Source organism: Patiria miniata, unplaced genomic scaffold (genome assembly GCF_015706575.1).
Source record: "Patiria miniata isolate m_02_andy unplaced genomic scaffold, ASM1570657v1 HiC_scaffold_9, whole genome shotgun sequence".
NCBI classification, from domain to species: domain Eukaryota; kingdom Metazoa; phylum Echinodermata; class Asteroidea; order Valvatida; family Asterinidae; genus Patiria; species Patiria miniata.
This window is the reverse complement of record NW_024037076.1, coordinates 19433194-19459252: the sequence shown is the minus strand read 5'-3', so window position 1 is coordinate 19459252 and position 26059 is coordinate 19433194. Positions and strand designations below refer to the sequence as shown.

Here is a 26059-nt window from a genome sequence, read left to right as displayed (position 1 = left end):
GGTTAGCTCAAAGCAGAATTGTATTATACTCATGCAATGAAAAAAAATAGCATATATTTTTTTAGGTGATTAGCATCGTGTTGCATAAACTCCAAGGACGTTAGAGACTCGCCAAACTCCATTTTGAAGTCTACCGAATTACTGACACTGTTTCTATTTTTCTAGGTAGCCATATGTGCGGCACCAGAAATAACTGTGCGCTTCAAAACGTTTAATAGATGATGTCTACCATATGATTCGCCGAGACTGCAACTAACTTTGTATACAGCGATCAACCCCCTTTTTTTCTTTCCATAATTTGGTTGTCTGGCTGGCTTTTGAGAACAATAATTATTCAAACTAATATTCATGAATATAAAGCAGGACGAAGAGTCCTTTAAAGCAATTTCAGCAAAGAGTTGTGGACAATTCACCCCCTCGTTGCCAATATGCCTCCCTCCGTGTTGTAAAAAAAGTCTGTCGTCCAGTATGGGGGGGGGGGGGTGATCCAATTCCCCCCCCCCAGTCAAAAAGTGTGGGGGATACATCCTCCCCATCCCCCCGGATTTACGCCCTTGATTGTGGCACAAAATTAATGCTGATATCATCAACAGTTGTTGATGTCAGTCATCCCACAAGTGCTGTGTCGGACGTTCCATGTCGATCAATTACATACAAATAAACGTTCGTGTATAATTCGAAGAAAATGTAATCCTTTCATTGCCTTTGGTCAATGATAAATATGCTTCAACTGATAACTTCATTCGAGGTTCATCGTTTCTGCCATTTTAACAGTGATTTTCATGACTGAACTGGAACAACGTTCAAGGAAACAGTGTTGCACCTCATCACCCACGATTTACAGGACAACGCCAAACTTCCAGTTCAAAGGGATTTTATGAAAACATGAATAATTGAAGACGGCTTGAAATGAAGTTTAAAGGAATATACTTATAACATCATTTACTTTTCATGCATTTTGTTCGTTTCCAATAATAACAGCACTTAAAATCTAAAGAAGAATGTTCAAAACCTACAATTATCATGTTGAAATTTCAGCTCAATATTACACTTTTCGAGAAAACCGTGAAAACGATGCATGTAAACAACTCTGATCACGAAACACGATTTTGTCCGTTGCACTCATTATTTCCATTTTAAATAATTTCACGGGATGTATGCCATATCCAGTGGGAGGTATTGAACATCCCAAGAATGTTTCTTTTCAATATGTCGCTTTTTCTCCAAATAAGATTCACCTTACATTATGCATTCGGTGACTATGACGGACTATCTTCGGCCAGAACCGGACAGAACTGAAAAATGCCCATAGTGGCCGCCGATCATGGTTTAATTCAATAATACGGTTTATAGAGCTTTTGAGAAAGGTTGCACTGAGTGCATAGCGATTGCTATTATTTATAGTATTTATTCTACATACATTTTAGGAAATTTTCTGAACATATAGCGATGTATAAAATTGGCACTAAATGGCACAAGAAGCATTCTTTAAAAAAAGCGGTAAACAATTGGGAATTGTTACGGTATCCTGCCCAAAAAAATTCAGTAGGGATTAACTTATATTCATAAATACCTCAGACAGTTTAGCCATTCCTATTGGTCGAGAGCCCGTCACGTGGCCGGTATTAAACGGATGATAAAGACATGGCTAGCTGGTCTTAAACACTTTTCCAGTGTCACAATAAAATGTGGACTCCTAAAAATCCAGTGCCTCTTATCGTTTCATTGGTTGAACGTTCACAATCCTCACGTAGGCATGCGCAACACTACCAGGGAGTTAGAATTTTATAGTTCTAAATTCAAAATGCAACGCGCCAGGTGCGTTCTGCGCGACATCGCATAGAACACGATACGCGCGCGTCAATCTCCATAAAAGGGTTGTTTTCATCTTACTCGCCAGCTGAACACTCCATTATTTTGCAGGAGGGATGATTTAAAAAGCATAAAGTGAATTTGTTGAACAAAATCGGGATGTTTTGAACGAATTATATGATTTTTTTTTACCGAAAAGGTATTTATGAATGGGAATAAATATGTACTCCGTCGGTATTTATCACTCTGTTTAATACCACTTAGAGTCTGGGTGCTGATAATTACCCTCGCCTCCGGCTCGGGTAATTATCAGCACCCAGACTCTAAGTGGTATTAAACAGAGTGATAAAAACCTCCGGAGCACACATTTATTCCCTTAGTAATTGCTTTTTAATACGAGTAACATTTTACCAACTTTTAGAAAAAAAAGTGTGGGTCCTTTAGTAATTTTGACCAACATTTTTTTTTGTTTTTAAGGTGACGTAAAAACAAAATGTGTCATTAATTTGTTTTAAAACATAAATAAAAACGGTTTGAGCCGTATCAACCTCAAAGTCTAAATGACAGGAGAAATGGAAACAAACAAGTACGGGGACACACAAAACATGGGTACAAGGAAAACACGAAACAGATGTACCTTCGGTATTTATTTTGCCATTTTGTCAAAGACATGTAAACTTAAAACTTACCATCCGTTTTAATGCTGACTGCTGCAACTTTGCTAGCGGAGATCGCAATACAAGCGACCGCCAATGCAACTACCACACATACCCGCATGCTGCAGATGCGTCAGTGCGTTGGTGCGACTAAAATCGATGAAGTTGTCAAGCCTTTCCGAAATGAATTGATGATTTAGAAGAACTTAGAGTGGGATAAACGGTGTGATCGCCGAAAACTACCGACACAACTATGATGTCTGAGCAGTGATCTCACGCTATTTGTATAACTTGTGGGGTCTCGTTTGCCGAACCTTGTACCTCAGAAATGGGTCAATTTTCGATGGCACTGTAAACAGGAGCGGCGGTTTGGAGAGTCTAAACAAAGAAAGCAGTTGTTTCAGACAACCGACGGAAGTTAGGTTTTTTCCAGTTTTCCTCAAAATAGACCAATTAATCACTGTCTGCGTTGTTGAAAACTTGGATACAATTGGCTCATTTCGGGAAATGTCATCGAAGTAGAGCTATCTGATTGGTCCAATTCCAGAAGTCAACTTGACTTTGTTAGTATAGTGCCAGTTCGAGACGTAGCCCAGGTGTTGACATTATGAACTCAAAACCACATGCCATATGTGTTGACAGCATTACGTTGTAAGGCATATATCATTGTCTATGAATTCCCTTTTTCCCAGAGATCGCGATAATAATCAATGTTAAACAATTAGTCATGATAGAGATCACTTCCGATTGGTCAACTTGGTCATAGGTCAGGACAGTGGTGTATAATTCTTGAGGGCAGGAAATCTCAAAACTTTTCTGATTAGAAATTACCCCGAAAAGAGGCGAGGTGGGTGGGATAGGGCTAGGGTGGAGTGGGTAAAAGGTTGAACGAAAACCTTAACTTTGATCATAGAAACAGAATGAAGTATTATTTAGGATGTTATTTTGAGGGCGGGGTAAAACGATAGAACGGAACGAACCGTATTTATACGTCATTCGCATCAATCTACCAATCAGTGATACTGGCCCATATTCGTATAACTAATTCAGGATTTATCATTATTTTCATATAATTTAACTAGTGCGAAAGAATTTGCAGTTCAATTTCACAATTTATTCTGATGGTGCCACATCAATTGAATATTGCACGATTACATACGCACACCAAAGGGCATTCATATATGAAAACGGGGGTTTAGGTTCAATGTATATGACGATATGAAACGGTGTCAATGCGAGCTGCCTATTCATAATACATGTATAGGAAACTTCCAAAACATCACGTATAGGCTGGCAGACGTCCCACACAGAAAAAAATGAATTATCTTTTATCGATGATTGTGAGGTCACTGAGTTTCATGCATGTCCATGGAGCTATAGCTCCATGGTTAGTCAAACATGGGCCCTTTGTATCTTGGCTCTCAGTAATTAAATAAGTGTGCACGCGTGTCACGTCCGCTAGTCTGTTGTCTAAAGACGTATCATTTAACTGTGGTTCTTATCTCAATGTTCAGTGCGGTTTCAATTTTTGTGAAAACAACGTGTCATGAAATGTATTTGTACTGCTGACGTGTATAAGGTTAACAACCCACACGGATGCTACATTTCTGTGAAAATGGAATGTTCCGGATTATACCACATACTGTACTGGTGCGTGCAGTGCACTGAGACCACACTGAACCGGTCTGTCCCATCGCATGTCTACAACTACAAACTTCTACTGCTTCAAGTAATTTCTGAAGTCTCTTTAATTGGGAAAAAAGAGAGTCACAAACACGACAGAACAGAGTTAACAAAATGAGGGACTGTTCAAAGTCTACTGCTTACAGCTTCCGCATACATCTTTATTTTGTATCTCTCTCTCGACAAACATCACTGCAGCGTTTGCAAAATAAAGGCACAAATCGAACGTTATGGCGACCATAATGCGCGAATTCCCACCCATAAAACTTTCCGTTTCAAATCACAACTTTCGTTAATTAAGCTGCACATGGATGAGCATCACCCAAAATCTTCTATAGTTAAAATGTCGAGTTTCCTTACCTGCTTATGCTAAAGAAACTTAAATAATTTTAAATCAAATGAAGACAGATATTAATTTGAAGAAATTTCTTCTGTAATGCGTATTATGTTTTTGCCAAACGACTTACATTCATTTAAAACTGCGCTAAAAGCATACTTCAGTTGTGTATTAATAATGTCACTTTATAACACAATGCACGCATTTCCAGTCCGACATACAGCTCCTTTCTTGTGCAGTTTCTCTGTGTACAGTCATATAATCAGAACTAGTTCCTTTTAATTATCAACAGTATTACTAACATTTCACATATATTATATTATATTAGTAGTTTATGTGATTTAAGAAAGTTTTACCGGGGCAAAATGTGAAATAACACAGTGCTCTAATTTCTGCGTACTTTCATTTTCGACTGCATACATTAATGTGTTTTAAATCTTTTTGGACAAACTCTAGATGAGTACGAATTCCTGTTGTCTTTAGACAATGCATGCGCCCAATGCAGTGCGTTTATCTTCAACTATATGAAGGCAGCACTAAGAAGGAAGAAGAAGAAGATAAGATGAACAGATATGTTATTAATTGGAGACGAACTTCTCTTGAAATGATATCTGCAATGAGCCAAAATATCCCCAGAGAAAGAGCATACTTAAAATGACTTCCTGCTTCATTCTAGCAATGCAAACATGTAACACAAATAATAGGTTTCACAACTTCCCTATGTAAAGAAATAACATTTATGTTCACTACATCATGCAAAAGTATATCTTTCAAACATCACCATACAATGGATTAATGTCATGTGAATATCTTTGATCCCATTTAATTAATTAAAAGCTTGTCATTAAACTCTCACTAAACTACATGTATAGGCATACATTATTGACACTTCTTGAATTACACAGAGCTTTATATACATGGCGCTTAATGATACTGCTTTTGTTAGGGGTAACATCTTTTTGCACGATTTAAAAAAAAATAAATTCAAAGGATAAATAAGAATTAAAAAAAAGATCTCTTTTATGAATTCTTAGAAGTCTATCAGATTGTGATGTTTTACTGACTCAAGTTAATAAGGTATACCGCAACCACAATGCAAATTTTCTAACTTTTGACCAACTCCAGTTATTCTTCGTGCACAGATTCTTCAACGAATCAACGAGACCATTTAAAAATAACTTGTTTAAAATCAACACTATTTCTATTTACACAAACGACCACCTACACACAACGGTCACTTCAAATATGTATCGACACCCACACCTGAAAAAACATGCTTTAATTTTTAAGAAAAGCGTCAACTGTTTCCCAGTAACAAGGTTTTCTTATCAATTGTTCAAATTTCCAGACAATACTAAAAAAAAACCCATAATGCAATCTTTAATGCATGTGCAGTGCCTACCACGCACCCATCCCTTGAAAAGCTAAAAATAAGCCCAGCCTATTCTAAAGAAACATGCCAATGTATCTTAATAAAATATACATGTGAGTCATATACCTGGTATTACATGATAACCTTTAGAGGAGTACAAACTGCCCCTTTAAGCATTTGCCTGAAACTGACTGACTCGATAGTGTGGTATTTTACATACAATCGGTCTGTACTTTGATCTGACGATATCTCAAATTGTCCAAATACTAACATAATGACCTTTACTTACATGACGCTTATGACAGCTCAGTAGTTTTTTTTTTTCGGGTGGCAGCGTTATATGAAATAAGTGAATATACACACACAATACAAGTGCTCTGATCTTCTGTGGAAAGAAATGTAGTTTTGCCTTTATTAAGAAATTCATTTAAAGTGTTGAAATCATAGCAATTTTTTTCTCAACTATTTGTGTGTCTTCAGTTATTTGCATTTTCTTGAGCACTGAATCTGTATTTAGACAAAAATCTGGTTCAATCAAACCATATTTCCTGATTTCAACTGGTTATGTAGCTTATTTCTCAGGTTTTTTAAAAATATTACTCTGCTAACAATAACATGTCCATGTTTCACTTTTTTTTTAAATGAGTTCAGACCTAGGATAATTGCATGGTCAAAAGTGTACACTTTTTTGAATTGGTATTTACACTGAAAAAGTTCAAACAGCTTAACAATCTGATTTGAACTTGCAATTTGTTACATAGTTTTTCAAGTTTCATCTCAATGCAAACAATACATTCATTTCTGTCATGCAAGCTACATGTATATTTTGCACGCATTTTCACAAACTTGTCTAATTGTGTATGTACATATTGTAGCAAAGCGCAACATTTTCTTCGTTTACAGAACTTTGCTAGTTCGATGCTTCTATATCCTAATACACAATGATCTTTTTTTTGCTTTAATTTCGAGACCTATTCTGTAAGCCTAACGTTTGTAAGCCAATCTTATCACTTATCACGGTTGGTAATATCCATATTTTCTGTATATGTTGCTTCTTGTTTATATACTGCTTATGCTGAAATCTATATATTTGATATTTTTATATGCCACTTTTTTATTATATGCTGTTACAAATCTAATTAATATTTGTATGTATGCTGCTTGCAATCCCATTCACATTAATGGTGTACATGTACATTTCATATCTTTACTACATAACCACATGATGGAATCTGAATTATCTGATATTGTAATACGTAACTGTAAGCAATTCAATATACAATTGTACTTTTACACTGTATCATATTTGAATTTACACTGTATTGGAATGGTTGACACAGCATGCTCCCAAAAGTCAGTACTCATTCTATATGATATTTACATATAATGGATATCTAGTAATACCACTTGCATTAATCGTGATGACTTCGCAAAGAAATTGAATCGGCCTCTCACCACCTCACTGGTCTCAGTAGGTTGACATATTTGTCCCTGTACCGCCCTAAACCGCCCTACCTGTTACTCCCTGCACTGCCAAAAATCGCCCAAACACTTTGCAGTTTTATGGATTCATCAAAGAATACATGTAAATACAATGTAATACAATGTAATACAGTGTAGAACCTAATGACGGAACTACTTATATAATACTTTCTGCTAAATATTTTGTCGGACCCACTGCCCTACCCAAGGGTGCTGGTGTCTTGTCGTTGGATAAGGTTTGTTTAAACAGTGAACCGGGGGGCCAACAATTTGCACACAGAATGTAACGCACACTGATCACAGTAGTAACTGCGCCACAATGATTTGCCAAGTTTATGTTTCCTTTAATACCAGATTTTGTGTCAGAGATTAGCCTTCACCGGCACTCTTGGGATAGGGCATTATGTACAGTATGAGCAAAGGTTATTAAGGCTACATTACTTCAACCATTGGGGTAGCCAACTTTGATTGGACACTCCGGCTTTAGTGAAGAATACTGTGTACGTGAATTGTTATACCAAAGACCAAAAGTGAAAAACAAAAATAGTTCTAGATACCTTCATTTTAATGTAATTACGTGATACATTCATTTCATGATTAATATTAATGCGAGTTAATTAAATTATGAGTTTTCATACTCCGATAAATTTATGTGCAAAATGAAATGATAGAAATGAATGTCCTGAAAAATGCTTGAGAAAAGAGTTTTGAAAAAAGGATGATCAATTCAAGAAATGCTAGAACAAAACATAAATTTGTATCATATTATTTGTTTTTAAGGACAGTTGTTCCGTTAAATGTTAAAAAAATCATTTATATCAATCAGTTACTTTAGACTCTGTCTCTTGTTTGTGACCGCTGCCAATGAATTTGGTTTATGTCATGCTACAAGCATCTAGACACTACATTCTTATCAGCAAAATCATCAACAGCAAACATGACACACAATGCAGTTTACTATTCTTACCTTCCACTCAACAGGGCAAGGTCAGGGGTCATTCTATTCTTCAATTGGAGGGTTTGAGGATGAATTAGGCTGTGTTCAATTTAGCTAATTTGGGGTTATAACAGTAAATGTCCACAAATGTAGACAAAAGAATACCTGTTTCAGCCTTTAAAGATGTACTGTCAATGCTATTTTCGAGTTTCAACCCTCAATAGATTTGTGTTTTAATTGTTTTTTTGGTTTGAATACAGAATTTACTCACTTTGACATCAAATGAAAAAAATAACCATGTTTCATGAAATAATCACTTTCAGATGGCTGCAGATGCCCAAAATAGACTTATTTTTTTTTGAAGTTAAATTTTTTTCAAATGTTGGAAAATATATACTGAAGTACAGACAGAACATCTTTAAATTTAGGTTGATCTGAAACCTTCTCATTTTCTTACTGTTTCTGTGCTTGGGTCACAGGTCACGCGGGGAATTTAGTCCTCCCCGAAATGTGTCTGCACGTGACGCTCGTACTCGGCGTCAGGCGTCTCGCAGGGCATCATCATGTTGCACATGGGGCAGATCCGGGCAAAGTGCAGCTGAACATGCCTTGCAAAGTTGTCCTCGGAGAAGGTGGGCGGGAAGTGCATTTCGCATTCGGGGCACGTCTTCACATCGCCGTTGTCGCCCTCGCCTGGCGGAAACTCTTCGCAGGCATCGTGGAACTCATTTGGCCCCTCCTCTCTGCAGAGAATGACAGACACCATTGAAGAGAGTAAATTGTTGGAGGTAACCTTTACTCCAAGTGTTGTCATTAAGTCATCAACAAGTTATCACAAGTTACTTGTAATGTGACTAATGATTTGAATTATGGTTTGGCTTGTGATTTGACTCAGGTTTGGCTTGTGATTTGACTCATGGTTCAGCTTGTAATTTGAATCATGCTTTGGCTTGTGATTTGAATCGTGCTTTGGCTTGTGATTTGAATCATGCTTTGGCTTGTGATTTGAATCATGGTTTGGGTTGTGATTTGAATCATGCTTTGGCTTGTGATTTGAATCGTGCTTTGGCTTGTGATTTGAATCATGCTTTGGCTTGTGATTTGAATCATGGTTTGGCTTGTGATTTGAATCATGGTTTGGCTTGTGATTTGAATCATGGTTTAGCATGTGATTTGACTCATGTTTTGGCTTGTGGTTTGACTTGTGATTTGACTGATGGTTTGACTTGTGATCAACATGCGATTAACTTGTGACTGACTTGATTATAACTCTGCTGTACTCCACCGACAGCTAACAACAGCATAGGCAGATACAGTTGTGATAAAATACCTTTGCTGACTCGAGTCGCTGACTCGGAATCGAGTACGACTCAAATGGCTTTTTTTTTTTTTTTACTTGAGACTTGAATTGACTTGGTAAATAATGATATGTGACCTGACTTGACCTAAAAATAAAATGACTTGCGACTCGACTTGACTAAATTTGACTTGTTGACATAAACACTTTTGTTGAAATAAACACAACTTTTCGGGCATATGCAAACTTCGGTAAAAGAAAGCCAAGAACCTGATGGACATAAAGTGAGCTAGGCGTCAATTAGGCACAATTCCTAACTTGCATTCATGTATTGCAAACTTAAGACTTGCATCGTCAATAAAGGACGTCAGAGAAAGGGTACATCTGTTATGTGAATTATGACTTGGCATGTTCAGACGGACTTGACACTTGTGACTGACGTGAAAAAAACCCTGACATGCGACTGGACGTGACTCGGGAAAAATTGACTTGGTTACAACACTGAATAACAGAAACACACTGATTCACGCTACAAAAGTAAGATCTGAAAAAAATGTCAAAGTTGGTATGTAGGCCAATCCAAGCTTGCGATCACTGTCCAATCACAGAAGCCCCTTCAACGGGGTAAGCACTGTGTCAAATATTATTTAGACAATCCGGGGAGTTTGAGCAACATTGGCTAGCACAATGCTTTTGCCATTGAAGGGGGCGTCCATGATTGTACAATGATATACGTGCTTGGATTAGTCTATAGTTGAAGCATGGGTAGCACACAGATGCTCATTCAGTACAGCTTTTTAAAATGCCAGTGAATGCATGTTTGTTTTGGTGACTGTATGTCATGTCAACCTTGAGATTAACACAAAACAGGCACTTGTTATGTCGAGTTGAATTTTGTCTTAAAAGTATTGGCCCCAACTCCCAAGGCATTTCGGCTTGGACACCTCCTGACTCCTCCACAGTTTACATGTAGGAACTCAACTGACACGTTTTTGTTTTCTACTTTTCGAGGCGCTTCAGCCCCATGTGTTGTGGGTTCCACTCCCCTCAATCCTGCCAAATCCTCCAAAGTTTACCAGTGGGTTCTGGAGGATCTGGGAAGATTTGGGCCTATTGGCATGCAAGCCTGGTAACAGAGAGTAGAAAGTAAGAGTGTCATGTGGGCGGAAGCTGTGCTTTATTATAATAATTTTTGCAAATGTATGAAAAGTTTACAGGATGATCTCATAGCAAACTCCATCACATCATAACCACCAAAGCACTGATTGGTCAGAATCCCATGACTGGACACAGTGTAAACAGGGCCTTAGGTTGAGGGTTAATTCACTAAACAAAATGAATCTCACCGTTCCTCTTCATGTCCCTCAGAGATCCCAACGCCGGCAGCCAAATCCAGAAGACGGACTTGTTTCTTGGCCACCGTCTTGATGGCTGCAATCTTTCCCTCGGGCAGCACGTCCGGCTTGAGGGGCTCTGGCAGCGGGGACTTGACGGCCCTGGTCCCTGCATCGGGGGGATTCTTAGGGGGCAACTCAGGGACCGCGGCCATCTTACTCAGACTTGACGGGATCGGGGGAGTTGAACTAAGAGGAGGTGCCGTCGGCCCAACTGATGGATCTTCCTTCTGCTCATCCCGAGCCTGGAAGGGATTGTAGCCAGGTGGGCTGCGAACCTCGTTCTCTGCAACCTCACCAGACTGCCGAGTGTAGGGGTTTGGGTAAGTGCACCCCAACGGGAAAGACCCGCCCTCGGTGTAGGGGTTCCGGAACATGTACTGGCCCATGGGGGGACCAGGAGGGGGCATGGGGACCGGGGAATGGATGGGGCTCAATTGAGGGGGAGTGCTAGGAGGGGAGACCGGGGCAGGCATCCCGGTAGTCGGGTTGGCATTTTGCTGGACGTCAAACTTGTAGACTTCCAAGGTGTGCTTCATCTTCATATAGTCGGCATGCAGCTTGCTTACTTTTTCGCGGAGTTGCTGGTTGTCTTCCTGTGAGTGAGACAATGGAATAGAGATATGTCACTGGTGAATATCTGAATCACCAAATTTATAATGTGCTACTTCGGCTAGTATGAGTGTTTTTTTTTTCATCTTGTTTCCTCTGATTTTGTCATCTAATCAGTCATCAGTGTTCAAGATTCATAATAATCTGCTAAATTAAATTGAGTGATTTATAAAATGGGACTGACCTTTTACTAACTAACAAATATTGACCCTTTTTGAAATTGAAGATAAATAGACTATGGGCTAAGTGTGCAAGTACCTCCTCAACGGTACAAAAGGGAGAGTTATGGAAACCACTGGGAGTGACATTTGAACGCTTTTTCTGTTGTTGCCATGGTTTTGTGTACTTCAAAATAGAATTACTCGTGTGTACTTCACACCATAGGTGAAGGAACCAGTATGCGCAAGTGGTGTGTCCCAAACTGGAACTCTCAAAAGTGGTCAAAAAGCACCCTCTCTTGTTCGCGTACGAAGCCCATAGCTAGATTGGAACCGTCATCTTCTGGAATGTGACTGGTTACCACAGAAAACTTAAACAACTGGAAGAAAGTTTCTTCACAGTGCTAGAATAGCCGACTCGGTAGAGCACCGGTATGATATTCTAAAGGTTGCAGGTTCAATTCCCATTCCAGTCAGTTTTCAACATTCACTTGTAAAATGAACAGCAAAGATACATAAAATGGCAATCGAGGAGTTCTTGCGGAATTGTTACGCTTAATTTTTTTCTCTGGTGTACCTCTTTTTCATCCAGTTCTTGGGCCCAGCTGTTGGCAGCCTCCAGCTGCATCTCAAAGGCAGCTCGCTCCTGCTGGAAGGTCTGCTCCTGCTGCTGTCGTCGATGTTTCTCGGCCTACAGGTCAAGTCAAGTAAAGTATATCTTACTGTATCCCTCGTGGGTTATTAAGTAAATAATCTTAGGAAACTTTTTAAAAAACAAAAAACAAATTATAGTAAACGAGTTGAAGTACTATGAATTATGAAAAATAAATAAAATGGTAGTTAAAATATTATTACAATAACAACAAAAACAACATAAAGGGCCATACAATGTAATTTTTTTAAATGCAATCCTTGAAAATGAACGTTTGTGCCCATTGAACCTTAATTTTAATTTTCACATTTTTGTTCCTTTCTGTTTTGTATGCTTATGCAAATTTTTGTATACATGAGCAAAAGCGTGATGTCATTTTAGGCAGAAACCTCAATGTCACAGCTATTTCAGCACCAAACGTTGACAGAATTTTAGATGTCGCTGTCGTCAATTTTCTTTTCTTGAATGATTCGTTGTTGTGTCAGTACATGGCAGTAAGCCAATGTGCTAACTTTTCTCATAAATGTTTTCAAGGAGCAAACAATAAAAATTGCTTTAAAACAAAAAGTGCTGTGTTATTTCTCTCCAGTTTTATCCTGAATTCACATGTTTAACGGGTTTGGTTGCTAAAGTAAATGCTGCAATGTAATTTGAATCATTGGCAAGACACTGCCGACACGAATGGCCCCTTTTTTCCATGTTTGCTGAGCTTGAAAAGTTTCTGAGCCTGACTGACCTGATACAGCCCCTTGTACTTCTGGATCTTCGTGCTGCGCTCTGCCAACTCTTCAGCAAGATCCTTCAACTGTATCTGCAGCTCGGCATTGTCAAAGGACTTCTCAGGGGTCTCGCAGCCTGGACTGGAGGAAGGACTGGCTTGCTGCAGGGCTTGCTCTTTGGGGTTAAGAGTTCAAAGGTGCAAGGTCATTAAGAGTTCAAAGGTTTAAAGGTCATTTAAATCTTTTTAAGATGAGGTTAATTCCTGAAAAAGTTAGATCGTGCACCACTGGTTGAGAAATGGTCAATTTTGTGACACATCAACAACATTTTGTAGTCAAGTCACTAAAGCACTTTAATGAGCCTTGTGGTTTAAGGAGCATTAAGTGCCTCACCTTGATACCGACTTCTGATTGAGGTTGCAAATTAGACTATTAACTCTGTGCACTCAGACCCCTTTCCTTGTGAGCGATCCTTGAAAGCATTGTTGACAGCATCTAAAGCTCGTGTTTAGATGCACCAGGTTTGGGCATTCCAAATATAGTCGTGTGTACTTCGCAGTGCACGCAATGTGGTGTGTCTGCTCAACTAGAGCCCCAATGAGTGGTCATGACCACTGATCTCTATATAAAGACTGGATAGTGGATATGCATACATTATTCACACAGTAGACTTTGCATATTGACCAATTCGCCCCCGGTCTCACGAAGATGGCCGCATATAATACGAACGTTCTACGCGTAAATACGCGCGCGTTGTATCAACAGTTGAAGCGCGTTTTGGTCACGTACACATATTATGATGTTCTAAAAGGAACACATTTCCGTAGTGATAACTATTTCAAAAACGCTGAAAAAGTGATTTGCGGCATTATAAAAGTAACCACTACGTTGGAAAAATTGTAGTAAACCTTAGTCAGTTGGTCAGTGGTGGTGGCCAAAATGTAAGTCAAGTGAGCCGCGACGTTACAAAAGAAATCAAGCTGTCTATAAAGACTGCAATTTGTCCTTTGTAGATCACCACCCGTCTCACCAATATGGCGTCAAATTCGTACATTGTGCGGCTCTTTATTAGCTATCCAGTCTTTATATAGAGATCAGTGGTCATGACTCACCTTCTACTGTTCATGCGCAGAGTCTATACTAAGCAAGCTTAGGTAGTCGTAGCGTCAGACGTAAACAGGAATATTGTTGAAATGGGTGACAACCACTAAAAAAGTTGATTTGGTTGACTTCTGACAGATAAACCATGACAGGGAAGCTCGAGTGTGCCTTGACAATTTAAATTAAAAACTGATTCACGACTGCTACCAAAATCAGAATTTGATCAATAACTAATTGATTTACTGTAAGATCTGCGCCAATTGAATGTCGACTTGATGCTCTGGTTTTGACCAGTGTTGAAGTCAAGTCCATCAAGTCCCCTACAGTCTATCACAAGTCATCTTGTCCTATTTAGGCAAGTTACAAGCTGTTCAAATGAACTATGTCAAAGGCATTCCTTTGTTGTTGTTCACACCCTGTGTACTTGTGACCAGACCCGTGAAAGGACTTGTGACTGGACTCGAGCATAACCCTAGTCTTGACTCACCTTGACTCTTGACAGCCGGGCTCTCGTCTCTGGACGAAGCCCGCACCCTCTGGCTCGCCTTCTTCCTCAATTTGCTCTCCAGTTGTTGGCACTCCAGGTACTTCTTCTTGTATTCCTCCGCCCCCATCTGGAGGCGGGCCTTCATGTCGCTTACTTCCCGAGCCAGGTCATTCTGCTCCTGGACGTGATTGGCTTCAAGGGTGTTCTGACAAAGGAAAGGCACAATATAATAAGCAATAGTTTATAGCAAATGGGTGTGCTATTTTGATACAGTTGTCATGGTATAAACACTAGAAAAATCTTGTTCATTGAAGCAGTTTAGTAACCTCACCTGCAAAAAATTGAAAATTGTGTATATCGTTGTGTCCTAAAATGGGCTGTACGTGAAACGCAAGTTTCAGATGTCAAAAGGTTGTATATCACCTCAAATAACCTGGATATATACACATACAAAGTCAATATGACCTTGTTGCACGGAGCGTATTCGTGCGAGATACGACTTTGATGTAGAATGGAGTTACAACCTTGTTGCATTGATGCGACGATATATTTAATTTTTGATGTATCTAAGCTTGATAACCTTGGATACACATCTATTTATTTCCCAAAACTGGCATCATTACAGAATCCTTCACTCTAGAATAAGGCCTAATCATGTTTTCTTTGCCGTTAAATTTTCTTTTTTTTCCACAAGCTTTTTCTTCAATTCAATATTGGATTTTGTCCTTCGCCGACTCACTTTCAATTTTTTTGTTCTGAAAACTGAGTATACAGTGTTTGTAAAAAAAGAAAATTAAAAAAAAAATTAGAAATACGTCGGTGAAGGGGAAAAACCAACATTGAATTTACATCACCCCGACGCAAATTTCATCTTATGAATAGTTTATATTTAATATTATCGCATTAGTTCCTATACAACATAACCATTCTGACTGTTATTGCCTATACCGGTACCACCCAAAGCCGCCCCAGCGCTGTATGATTGTTATGGCCTGCTATCTGAACAGTCACAGACAGCCAAAACAAATCAATCCTCATTTCAGATCATATTTCAAGCAAGCACTCTGACTATTCCAATGCAATCAACAGACAAAAGTAGACAAGTGGTTGGCACAGCAGGCTTATCAATCACCTACAGCCAAAGCATAGCTGCATCAAGTTACATAAACAGTCACAGCCAGTCGTAGGCTGGGAGCTCTCAACTGTTGAAAACAGTCACTTGATTGATTTTGACTGAAAGGACAACTTGGCATAGAATGTATGTTTGCATGGGAGGGTTAATCAGGGATTAAATACAGTATCATGCAAGTGCTGATGGGTTCATTTTTTTTCTAGTAATAAAACCAAGGGTTCTTTTAGTACAGAAGCCTGAAGAATTCAAGAGAAGACAAATGTTTTGAACATAGGATGGAGACCCACGAACACAATATTACAGAGAAAGACTTTGGAATCAGGTTTGAATTGAACCCCTATCCACTTGTCGGCCTAGGTGGGATCTGTGCCCAGATCATAGAGGTGGAAGGCCAAATACAATTTAGAGGAGTCTTTGCTTCTCATTAATACTAGCAATCCACAGTTGAAATTCGCTGTTCGGGTTTAATAGCCGTTTTGCTTGCGGAAAATCATGGAAAATGGATACTAAAATAGTAGATGTTGCCACATGGTATTCCTTTTACACTTGGTGATAAGGAATTTTTTTTTATTTCAAATATTGTTGATAGTACCCTGAGTTGGTGCACTTGATTTTCGCCTCTACTCATGCTAGTGCCTTGCTAGAGCAAAATGTTTACTTCAAATTTCACAGTAAGTAAAATTTCATCAAGGTCTAAACATTCCCTTGCATGAATCTTGAGTTTACGTACCTGCTACAAAGTTCCATAGAAATTCTACTTAGGTGTGATTTCCCAATTTTATTTTGAAGTGCAAAATGTTAACATGGGATTTTTCCAGAATTGGTGAAGTGTGCCACGTTAGGGAACACTCGGCCAAATTTGTGCCCAATTTCCAGAAAGAAAGGTTCAACAGCAAGCATTATTAGGGTAACAGTGCCAGTATTTAACTTAAAAGAATTTGAAGTTTCTCAACAAAGAGGTTTGGCAACACTGCTTGAGAAAAGTCGAGGGAAATGCCAAAGTGTGCCTCGTTAGCCTTCCTTGGTTGGCCTTCCTCACCAGTTTCTTTTGGAGTTCAACCCTCTTCTGAGTCTCCTCGTCCAGCTTGCTTTTGGCCTTCTTCAGTTTGTCCTTCAGTTCCTTCATGGCTACCTGGGAGGCTTCCATGGGGCCCTTGTTGGAGCGCAGGGCCTGCTCCTTCTCCTAGTCATGGAAAAGAAATAACACAATACTAAAAGTTAAAGGAGCACTTTTAACTGAAATGTGCCCTTTTGGGCTCTAAATGATAGAAGTTGGAAAGATCAAACCCTCCCTCGTTGGCTGGCAATTTAAACAAGGCCAGCCCAGGGGTAAAAATAAATCAAGTGACTGTTTTAACAGCTGACCCCTCCCTGCCTTCACAAAGCAGGATAAATTTGGGCGATTCACAAAGCAGTGTGCCACCAAGAGTTTGCCAGGGAGAGTTAATTTTTCCCAGTGCATTGTGGAGATGGTCCACAAAATAATTCGCAGCCGGCGGGATATTTGAAATTGTTAGTTTTTCCGGCCAGTAGTTTCGTAAGCATATGGTTTAGAGTATATATTTGCCCTTTTCTTTTCTTTTTACCAATAGGCCTATAGTGTTCTTTGTAAGGTGGCAGAACGTTGTCTACTGACACTCGTTCAAATGGGTAATGTAAACTTAAAAAATGGACTCTCTATGGCAAACTCTTGGTGGCGCACTGCGTTGTGAATCGCCCAAATGGGCTTTGTTATGAAACCCGATATAGCTATAGCTATTCAAATTTGTCTTACGACGCCCATGCTACCCTCCCCCACCCCCACCCCCACCCCGTTAGCAAAATCTGCCATTGGCGGTCAATATTTGTCCCTCCTGTAAGCCATACCTCAGCCAGCTGTTTGATGCTATCCTTGAGTGCCTGCACCTGTTCCTTCAGCATGGTTTCCCTCTCTCGTCCTTGGTGCTGCTGCAGATGCAGCTTGTTCTTCAGTTGCTTCTCCCGTTCCTTGTGTTCGTTCTCCAAGCGTGCGATACGGCCCTTCAGGGCATCCTTATCAGTCTCCGCTCGCTGTAACGAGCAAAGCAAAAACCAGAAAAAATTAAAAGTAGGAAAACGACTATAAATCACCTATAGCTTGGGTGACTTGTGACTCCTTTTGGTGGGCAGATCACAAATGAATCCCAATTGTATATATATAAAAGTTGGAAGTTGCCAGAATTACAGGTCCTTAAACATAACAGGCCCCTTAACCCTAACCCCGTAAGGGCTCTTTGGGAGTCAAGTATCAAATACCACAGAACACTACATGTGTTGTGCACATGTATGGAAAGAAATGCATACTACAGGTTACTACTCAGTAGTATTTTGTAGCTTTAGGTGAGGTTAGGGTTAAACTAATCAATGGATATCAATGGAAACTGTCAACTTTTCCACCAATTTAATGTCCATAATCATTAGGATGTTAAACTCTGTGATATATCAAAACAAGCTGATTTACCCGATCATAGATCGGGTAGGGCGTAGTGTTGGGGATGAAAATTTGGGGAGTTAAATGTAAATGGGGATATAGTTAAGGAGACATGCAGTTATAGAAAAGCAATTTCTGTGGTGTGATCTGAGGCAATTTCTGACCACTAAAACCAATTTTAGCAAAAGATCATCTTTTAAAGTTTTGAGTTTGGAGTAATTGAATCAGCTACATGTATTCTGAGCAATAGAATCATTGTTGTAGGCTACAATTTTTATTCGGGGAAGAAAAAGTGGGGGGGGGAGGGAACCAAACAATGTCCCCCGCTTTAAAATGGGGAGGGGGGGGGGGTTCCCCCTGTCCCTTGTTGATTTACGCACATGATAATTATGTACCATGGCAACTGTCATATAGATAAAGTGCTGAGAGTGCCAATTCAAATGCATATAGAAAAGAAATAAGTGAAACAAGTTCTTTAGACATAATTTGTGGAATAAAGCCACAAATGTGACTGTGATGTGAACATGCGACAAGAACAAGCGAACCATTGTGTAAAGCTAATTCGGCTGCAGATCGGAGCATTTTCAAACTTGAAAACACCTTGCAAATTTGCTTTTGTTGTGAGTACATGTATTCACCATGTTATGGAATTTAGGGGTGCAAAATTTGGGTACTCAAAATCGCGCCGTTGGAGCGCTAGTCGTCACTCCAGTCAAACATGTATCTTTTCGAAACCTTTTATCCCGTGTGTGCTAGGATCGCTATGTGTATAATTCTGAAGCTAGCGTGGGACCTGATATCTCACAGTGAATTGTCAAATACATATAATGCGGCGCCAGTCTTTTTGCTGACAGTTTGGCTCAAAATTCAGTCCTTGAAATATGTACGGGTAGGGCCAAAAAACCGCAAATGTAAACAAAAAAAGGTTTTTCAACATTTTCTCCATAAATGTAAGACATCATGTGGGTATTTCTGTAACCTAAACCTTTGAAATAAAGTATATAAACAATGTCAAACCTGAAATTTTAGCCTCCAAAAATTGGCTGAATGTGCAACCTTAACTTGGTTCCTACCTGAAGGTCATTGGAGAGTTTGTGCTGGAATGCCTTCATGGTATCTACTTCCTCGCACAGCATCCTGCGACTAGCTTCACACGCTGCAAACTGATCCTGTCGAGTTTGTAGCTTCTGCTCTGTGGTACGTATGTAATTCTGCAACATTAATGTCAAAATAAGTAACAAATAAATAAAAACCCAAACTACTATACCGATAAGGCAGTTTCAGAGAAGCGAGACCTCAACTACAAGTTGTGTATTAATCCTCTCCATGTTATATATTAAGAGTTTATTAGCTTTTTAAATACTGGAAGGACTGATTTCAGGTAACAAAAATATTGTTACAAGACCAGTGCCAAAATGAGAAAAACACATTTGTAGTTTGAATTGAACATATTTATTTAAGCAGGAAAAAGCAGAGTGGAACATTAAATTTCATTGTTACCAATGGTACATGCAAAAAAAGTATGGAAAGATTAACTCTAGTTCATAGAAAAGAAGATGTGTCTCAGTAATTTGAGTCCCACCTGAGTGAGTTTATTTCTCACAATCACTCGGGGGCAACATTGAGTATACAGTGTTCATAAAATACGTTGATGAAGGGCAAATCCCAATATTGAATTTACATCACCCCGACACAACTTCCATCCTATGAAAAACAGTGGCATTGTTCATTAGTCTCAGAATTGGCAGTTTATGCACTGCAGTTGATTGAAACAAGGACCTACAGAGATTGACACCCGTTGCCCTGTATTGCATCTGGAAGAGTTTAGGGTCAAGGAAGGGAAAAAGAATTGAAGGACACTACCTGGTCAGCCATGGCTACCATAAGCTGCTGTTCCACCTTTCGTTTCTCCTCCCTGATCTGTACCTCCTGTTGTTTGACATCCTGGGTTGCTTGGCTGGTCGCTGAAAGCTTCTTGAGGAGGTTGGCGATCTCATCACGCAGGTCCTTATTGGAGCTCTCCGAGGAGGCAAATTGGCTCTGAGTTACAAGGAACAACACCACATTGATAGTAATAGGAATGCAGACTAGATTCAGATCAAATCTGGTCCAGCGCTTGGTTTAGTGTTGTAGTCGAGTCCATCACAAGTCCAGTCACAAGTAAATCAATAGTCAGTTCACAAGCCCAGTCACAAGCAACAGGGGATGAACACTAATAATGGAATGGTTATATTAGCCACTGGGAGCATCTGGCTATATTTTAAAAAAAAAATGCTTGTCATGGTAACCGATGTGTTGTTCTTATTATTCTTGATCTAGTTATAACTGGGTGCCTTGGATCACATCCCTTGTGCAAGCCAACCATCACAGCTGATAGGCCATTATGTAAGTAAAGTCTGTCACAAGCCAATATGGCACATCAGGCCGGCGTTTATCTCTGGTTTCAGTAGCATGACACGACTGAGAATATGCCCATCCCTCCTGGATGGGATGCTAGTCCATCGCAGACCACTTCCCAGCTAATGCTGGTACCCATTTATACTCCTGGGTGGAGAAAGGCAAGTGGGCATGAAGTGGCTTGCCCAAGGACACAACATATGGCCAGCGGCTGGATTCGAACCCCTGACCCTCTGATCACGAGTCCCGAACCATAACCACTAGGTGTTACAGTGCAACCGATAAGTGTATAATTATTTTCGCCGATCATGTGTTTACTGCGTTCCGCTCATTATTGTTTTATTTTGTATATACCTGTGCACCCCGCCATAAATGAAATCGTCCGAAAGTTTTAACCAATAACGTGTCATTCAGTCCCGCGTAGACTTTACTCATTCACTTAAAGCTAAGGCGTTCGTGGAGTGTTAAAAAAGCCCTTCTATCTTACGCAACAGCATTTGTATAAGGCCATGGTAATTGTCAGAGAACGCCCACCCTAATTGTTGAACAAATCACGTCAGTCAGTAAAGAATAGATTGTTTTGTACTTTTCGGAAACGCCGTTTAGGGCCTTTTGTGTGTGGTATGTTGGAGTTTGTTTTGTTGTAAGAGAGAGAGAGATAGAGAGAGGCAGAAGACATTTTGACTTGTTCGAGAAAAGACAGAGTTTTGGAGAGCGATCGTGTGCTTGAGAGACCGGTTGTAACTTCCCTCGCATCAGATATCTGAGAACAGCAGATCATAGCCGTTGTGGATCCGTTTGATCCCTATGGGAAGAGAGACGGAAATTCTGTTCCGTATCTAGAATTTGGTAAATTCAGGCCAAATTCCAGTCCCGGTCGTCTTTGACATTTCCTGGCAACAGTTCGCCTCCCCAAGAAAGCTGCACGGCAAATTACCATGGCCTTTTTGTTGAGAGTATTCCCCTGTCGACTCTAACACCGACTGGAGAAGGAGTCTACCACTGAGGTGCTGTAGACGGATGTAGAGTCTGTACCGAGGCGTAGCCGGCCGAGTCCTGTGAGTTGTGCCCACTACACGGTCTTGCGAGCCCTCACACGCCGGAACTCCAACGCTTTAAAGTTTGTAGAAACTGGTAAAAGGGAAGTGCCCGAACTGTACATAATTAAGAGAAGTCTGGTAATGGAGTTACATTTGGAAACAAATTGAGAGTGTCTGATTGACTGAACAGTGTTTTTTTTATGATTTTGTAATTAATTGATTGAACGTACTTTTTATGATCCTTGTCATCGATTGATGTAATAATTTGGAAGTGAGTTAACTGATTAATTGAACATAAGTGTTTTTATGATCTTGTCATTGATTGATTAAATAAGTTGGAAGTAATTCACCTGATCTGAAGTTGAATTGGGAATCTTCTTCCAAGATCAAGAGTGTGATTTAAATTGAAGAATTTGATTATAAGATTTTGCTGTACATAATTATAGTGCTCAGAACTTGGAGAGTTGTTAATATAATTGGAGATATTAGAAGTTTGTTCTTTCTTGTCATTTATTGTGTCTGTTGGTGTGTCCTATAGGATCCGGGGTTACCATTCCCAATTTTTAGAATTAGCCAAATTTTGGAGTGGTGACATTTTGGGGGCTTGTCCGGGAAATTCCCAAATAAATTGTACCAGAAGGAACACCAACAGTAGATTTTTAAGTAATGTAAAAACTCAGTTATGGATGTATGATGTTCACACCTGTTGTATTTGTTGTTATATTCCTTGCTGTACAGGGGCAGGTCGACTGTTGCCATCCCAACTACCCCGATCATTGTGCGTCTGGACTCAAAATTTTGGTGCTTGGTAAGTTAGAACCGGTCAGTGTGATAATGGATGTGAATCTTGAACAATTGCGTACCGTAGCAGAGGCTTGTGATCTAACGGGTCACGAACTAATCGAATTTTGCCGCGAAGAACGTAAGGAACGCGAAAGGGCTGAGCGCGATGCTAGAGCATACAATTATGATATTCGCAAGGCAGATCGTGAAAATTTAGAGTTACAGTTACGGCTAGAAACACTAAAACACGAACCGATTCCACCACTGTCACCAGTCTTCGATACCGCGTCAGAATCCGTTAGGGCTAAACCGTTTCGTTATCGAACTAAGACACCCAAGTTACCCAAATTCAACGAAGATCAAGATGACCTAGACGCGTATCTTCAACGTTTCGAACGTTACGCAGTAATTCAAGAATGGGATGAGAACGATTGGGCAATCAGTTTAGGTGCACTCCTTAAGGGTAAGGCCTTAGACGTGTACTCCAGACTACCCGCAGATCAAGCCACAAATTACGAGGCACTCAAAGAAGCATTACTGAAACGCTTTCATTTGACAGCCGTCGGTTTTCGGCAAAAGTTTCGAGAAACAAAACCAGACTCCGGCGAAACTGCTCCTCAATTTATGGCCCGGCTAGATAACATATTCACGCGTTGGGTTGAAATGGACAAGACCGAGAAAACATATGAAGGAATTAAAGACCTCGTCTTACGCGAACAGTTCCTAAATCGCTGTACCGAAGAGCTTAGGTTGTTCCTAAATGAGAGGAAACCGCGTAGCACGGCCGAAATATCTCGTCTAGCGGAACAGTATACCGACGCTCACGGTTCATTTGCAGCACGCGAGAAGAAATCATACCAAAGTAATTTCACATCGCGAAGACCAGAACCAACTCAACACTCCAAACAGTCGCAAGTAACTAGTAGGCCGCAACAAAGTCGTAATCCCAGTCAAGGCAGTTCGTATCACGAAATCAGAACTTGTTACTTGTGTCACAAAAAGGGACACATTGCAAGAGATTGCAGAAGTCGGCCAAAAGATATCACTAAGGTTGCCAATATCATCGCGTCAGCACTTACCAGTGTTCTTGCTCCTGATACTACTCCTCAACCATCGCAGTACCCAAATCAAACCAGTGAAACATGTAGTTCAGATTCGGAAAAATCTGAAACAGTCGCTTGCATGGTAGCTCAACAACCATTAAGACCCTGCTGTGTTAAAAGTGGGAAACTTCATTTACAGTGTGGCCACGAATTGCCGCTCATGAGTGCCGCTTGTCGCGACAAAAACCCCACAAACATGCCCGTTACCGAAGGTTTGATTAATGGCACTAGCGTGTCCGTATTACGCGACACCGGTTGTAGCACCGTCGTGATAAGGCAAGATTTAGTCTCCGCTGATCAATTAACCGGGCAAGATAGAACCTGTGTACTTGTAGACGGTACGATCCGCAAAGCACCGATCGCGATTGTCGAACTAGATACACCGTATTTTGTAGGATCATGTGAGGCGCTTTGTATGCCTAATCCGGTATATGATGTAATCATAGGCAACATATCAAATGCACGAGACCCACAAGAACCCAATACAAATTGGTCTAAGCCATCGAACATGCAACCCGACATCACTCGTGAAGAACTCGGTTGTGCGGTCGAAACCCGTTCACAAAAACTAAGACAAGAAAAACCTATGAAGACACTAAAAGTCGCGGAACAATTACCAGATATTGATCACACGCAGATGAAAATTGCACAAGAAAACGATATCGATCTTAACCGTATCCGAGAACTCGCAGCGAGCAAAGACGAGAAACGAACTAGAAACGGCTCCAGAACAACTTTCTCTGTGGTAGACGGTTTACTATATCGCGAGTTTCAGTCTCCTTTAAAATTCGGTCAACCGTGTAATCAATTAGTAGTTCCCACAGAGTACAGAAATCATGTCATGAAAATCGCACATGAAAGTATCCTCGGAGGACATCAAGGTGCAAAGAAAACTACGGATAGAGTCTTAAGTAACTTTTTCTGGCCAGGGGTTCAAGCCGATGTAACGCGATACTGTAGATCGTGCGATATATGTCAAAGAACAGTACAGAAAGGTAGAATTACCAAAGTCCCACTAGGTAAAATGCCCATTATCGATACGCCGTTCCATCGCGTTGCCATAGACATCGTAGGACCAATTCACCCAGTTTCAGAACGTGGAAATCGATACATATTAACGATAGTCGATTACGCTACTCGCTACCCTGAAGCCATTCCTTTGCGTAACATAGAGACGGTTACAGTAGCAGAAGCGTTGGTCAATGTGTTCACACGTGTAGGTATCCCGAGTGAGATTTTGACAGACCAAGGTAGTCAGTTCACTTCAGGCTTAATGCGCGAGATAAGTCGATTGCTTTCAGTTCGCCAACTCACCACAACACCTTATCATCCGTCTTGCAACGGGCTAGTCGAACGTTTCAACGGCGTCATGAAACAAATGCTGAAACGCTTATGTGCAGAGAAACCCCGCGATTGGGACAGGTACCTAGCGCCCTTGCTCTTTGCATACCGTGACACACCACAAGAAAGTACCGGATTTGCCCCGTTCGAGTTATTGTATGGTCGTTCCGTTCGAGGTCCCATGTCGATATTAAAAGAGCTATGGACAGGTAGTAGCGATGAGAACGAAGAAACTAGGACAACTTATCAGTACGTTGTAGACTTACGCGAACGGTTAGATGACACGTGTCGAATAGCACAAGAAGCACTTCGAAAATCATCGGAAAGAAGTAAACGGTATTACGATCGAAAGACCAAACCGCGCAGCTTCAAACTAGACGATCTAGTTCTGTTGCTCCTCCCGACTGATCGCAACAAACTGTTATTACAGTGGAAAGGTCCGTTTCGCGTAATTGAACAGGTAGGCACAGTCGATTACCGCATCGATCTCAACGGCAAGTCTAAGGTATTTCACGCGAACCTGCTTAAGAAATATATTCCCCGAGCAAAGGTCGCATCTGCCATCTTGGCTGAAAACAGAAAACCTGATAACATTTTCGAACAAGTTTGTGTATCGGTCATAGAATGCGAAGAAGATTGTCTTGAAAATGAATCAGTAGACGACGCAAAGATCGATAACGAAGACACGCTTGAATTACCACCAATGCAAGCTACAGAAACCATCGATAATGTCGAAATCAACCAAGATTTGTCACCAGAGCAAAATGCAGAAATAAAACGTGTCCTGAATAATTATCATGAAGTCCTCACCGATTTACCCGGCAAAACTAATCTAGGATATCACGACATTAAGGTTGAATCCGATGTTCCAATACGTAGCAAACCGTACCCACTCCCTCACGCTTTAATCGACACCGTCAACACTGAAGTCGAAAGCATGCTTCGAATGGGAATAATCGAATTGTCCAACTCGCCGTATGCATCTCCGATCGTTCTAGTGAAGAAATCTGATGGTACCAATAGGTTTTGCATAGATTTTAGGAAATTGAACAAAGTAACGGTTTTCGATGCTGAACCCATCCCAAATCAAGAACAGATTTTCTCGAAGTTATCGA

At 40.3% G+C, this 26059-nt stretch overlaps 2 protein-coding genes across 2 annotated transcripts in view; both read right to left on the bottom strand.

Annotated features, from left to right (window-relative positions):
* The window catches only part of LOC119720948 (multiple epidermal growth factor-like domains protein 6), a 53016-nt gene extending 49902 nt beyond the window's left edge, over nt 1-3114 (bottom strand). Inside the window, exon 1 of the mRNA XM_038190815.1 lies at nt 2502-3114. Within this exon, the coding sequence (XP_038046743.1) occupies nt 2502-2589 (88 nt within the window). The 5' untranslated portion in view covers nt 2590-3114. The remainder of the gene's footprint in view (nt 1-2501) is intronic.
* A 5409-nt stretch (nt 3115-8523) lies between these two features.
* The window catches only part of LOC119720612 (tax1-binding protein 1 homolog), a 32172-nt gene continuing 14636 nt past the window's right edge, over nt 8524-26059 (bottom strand). The window contains exons 7-15 of the mRNA XM_038190347.1: nt 20144-20320; nt 19354-19491; nt 17698-17880; nt 16871-17014; nt 14700-14904; nt 13129-13286; nt 12318-12431; nt 10923-11566; nt 8524-9022 (exon numbers count right to left, since the gene is read on the bottom strand). Coding sequence (XP_038046275.1) covers nt 8773-9022; nt 10923-11566; nt 12318-12431; nt 13129-13286; nt 14700-14904; nt 16871-17014; nt 17698-17880; nt 19354-19491; nt 20144-20320 — 2013 coding nt within the window. The 3' untranslated portion in view covers nt 8524-8772. The remainder of the gene's footprint in view (nt 9023-10922; nt 11567-12317; nt 12432-13128; nt 13287-14699; nt 14905-16870; nt 17015-17697; nt 17881-19353; nt 19492-20143; nt 20321-26059) is intronic.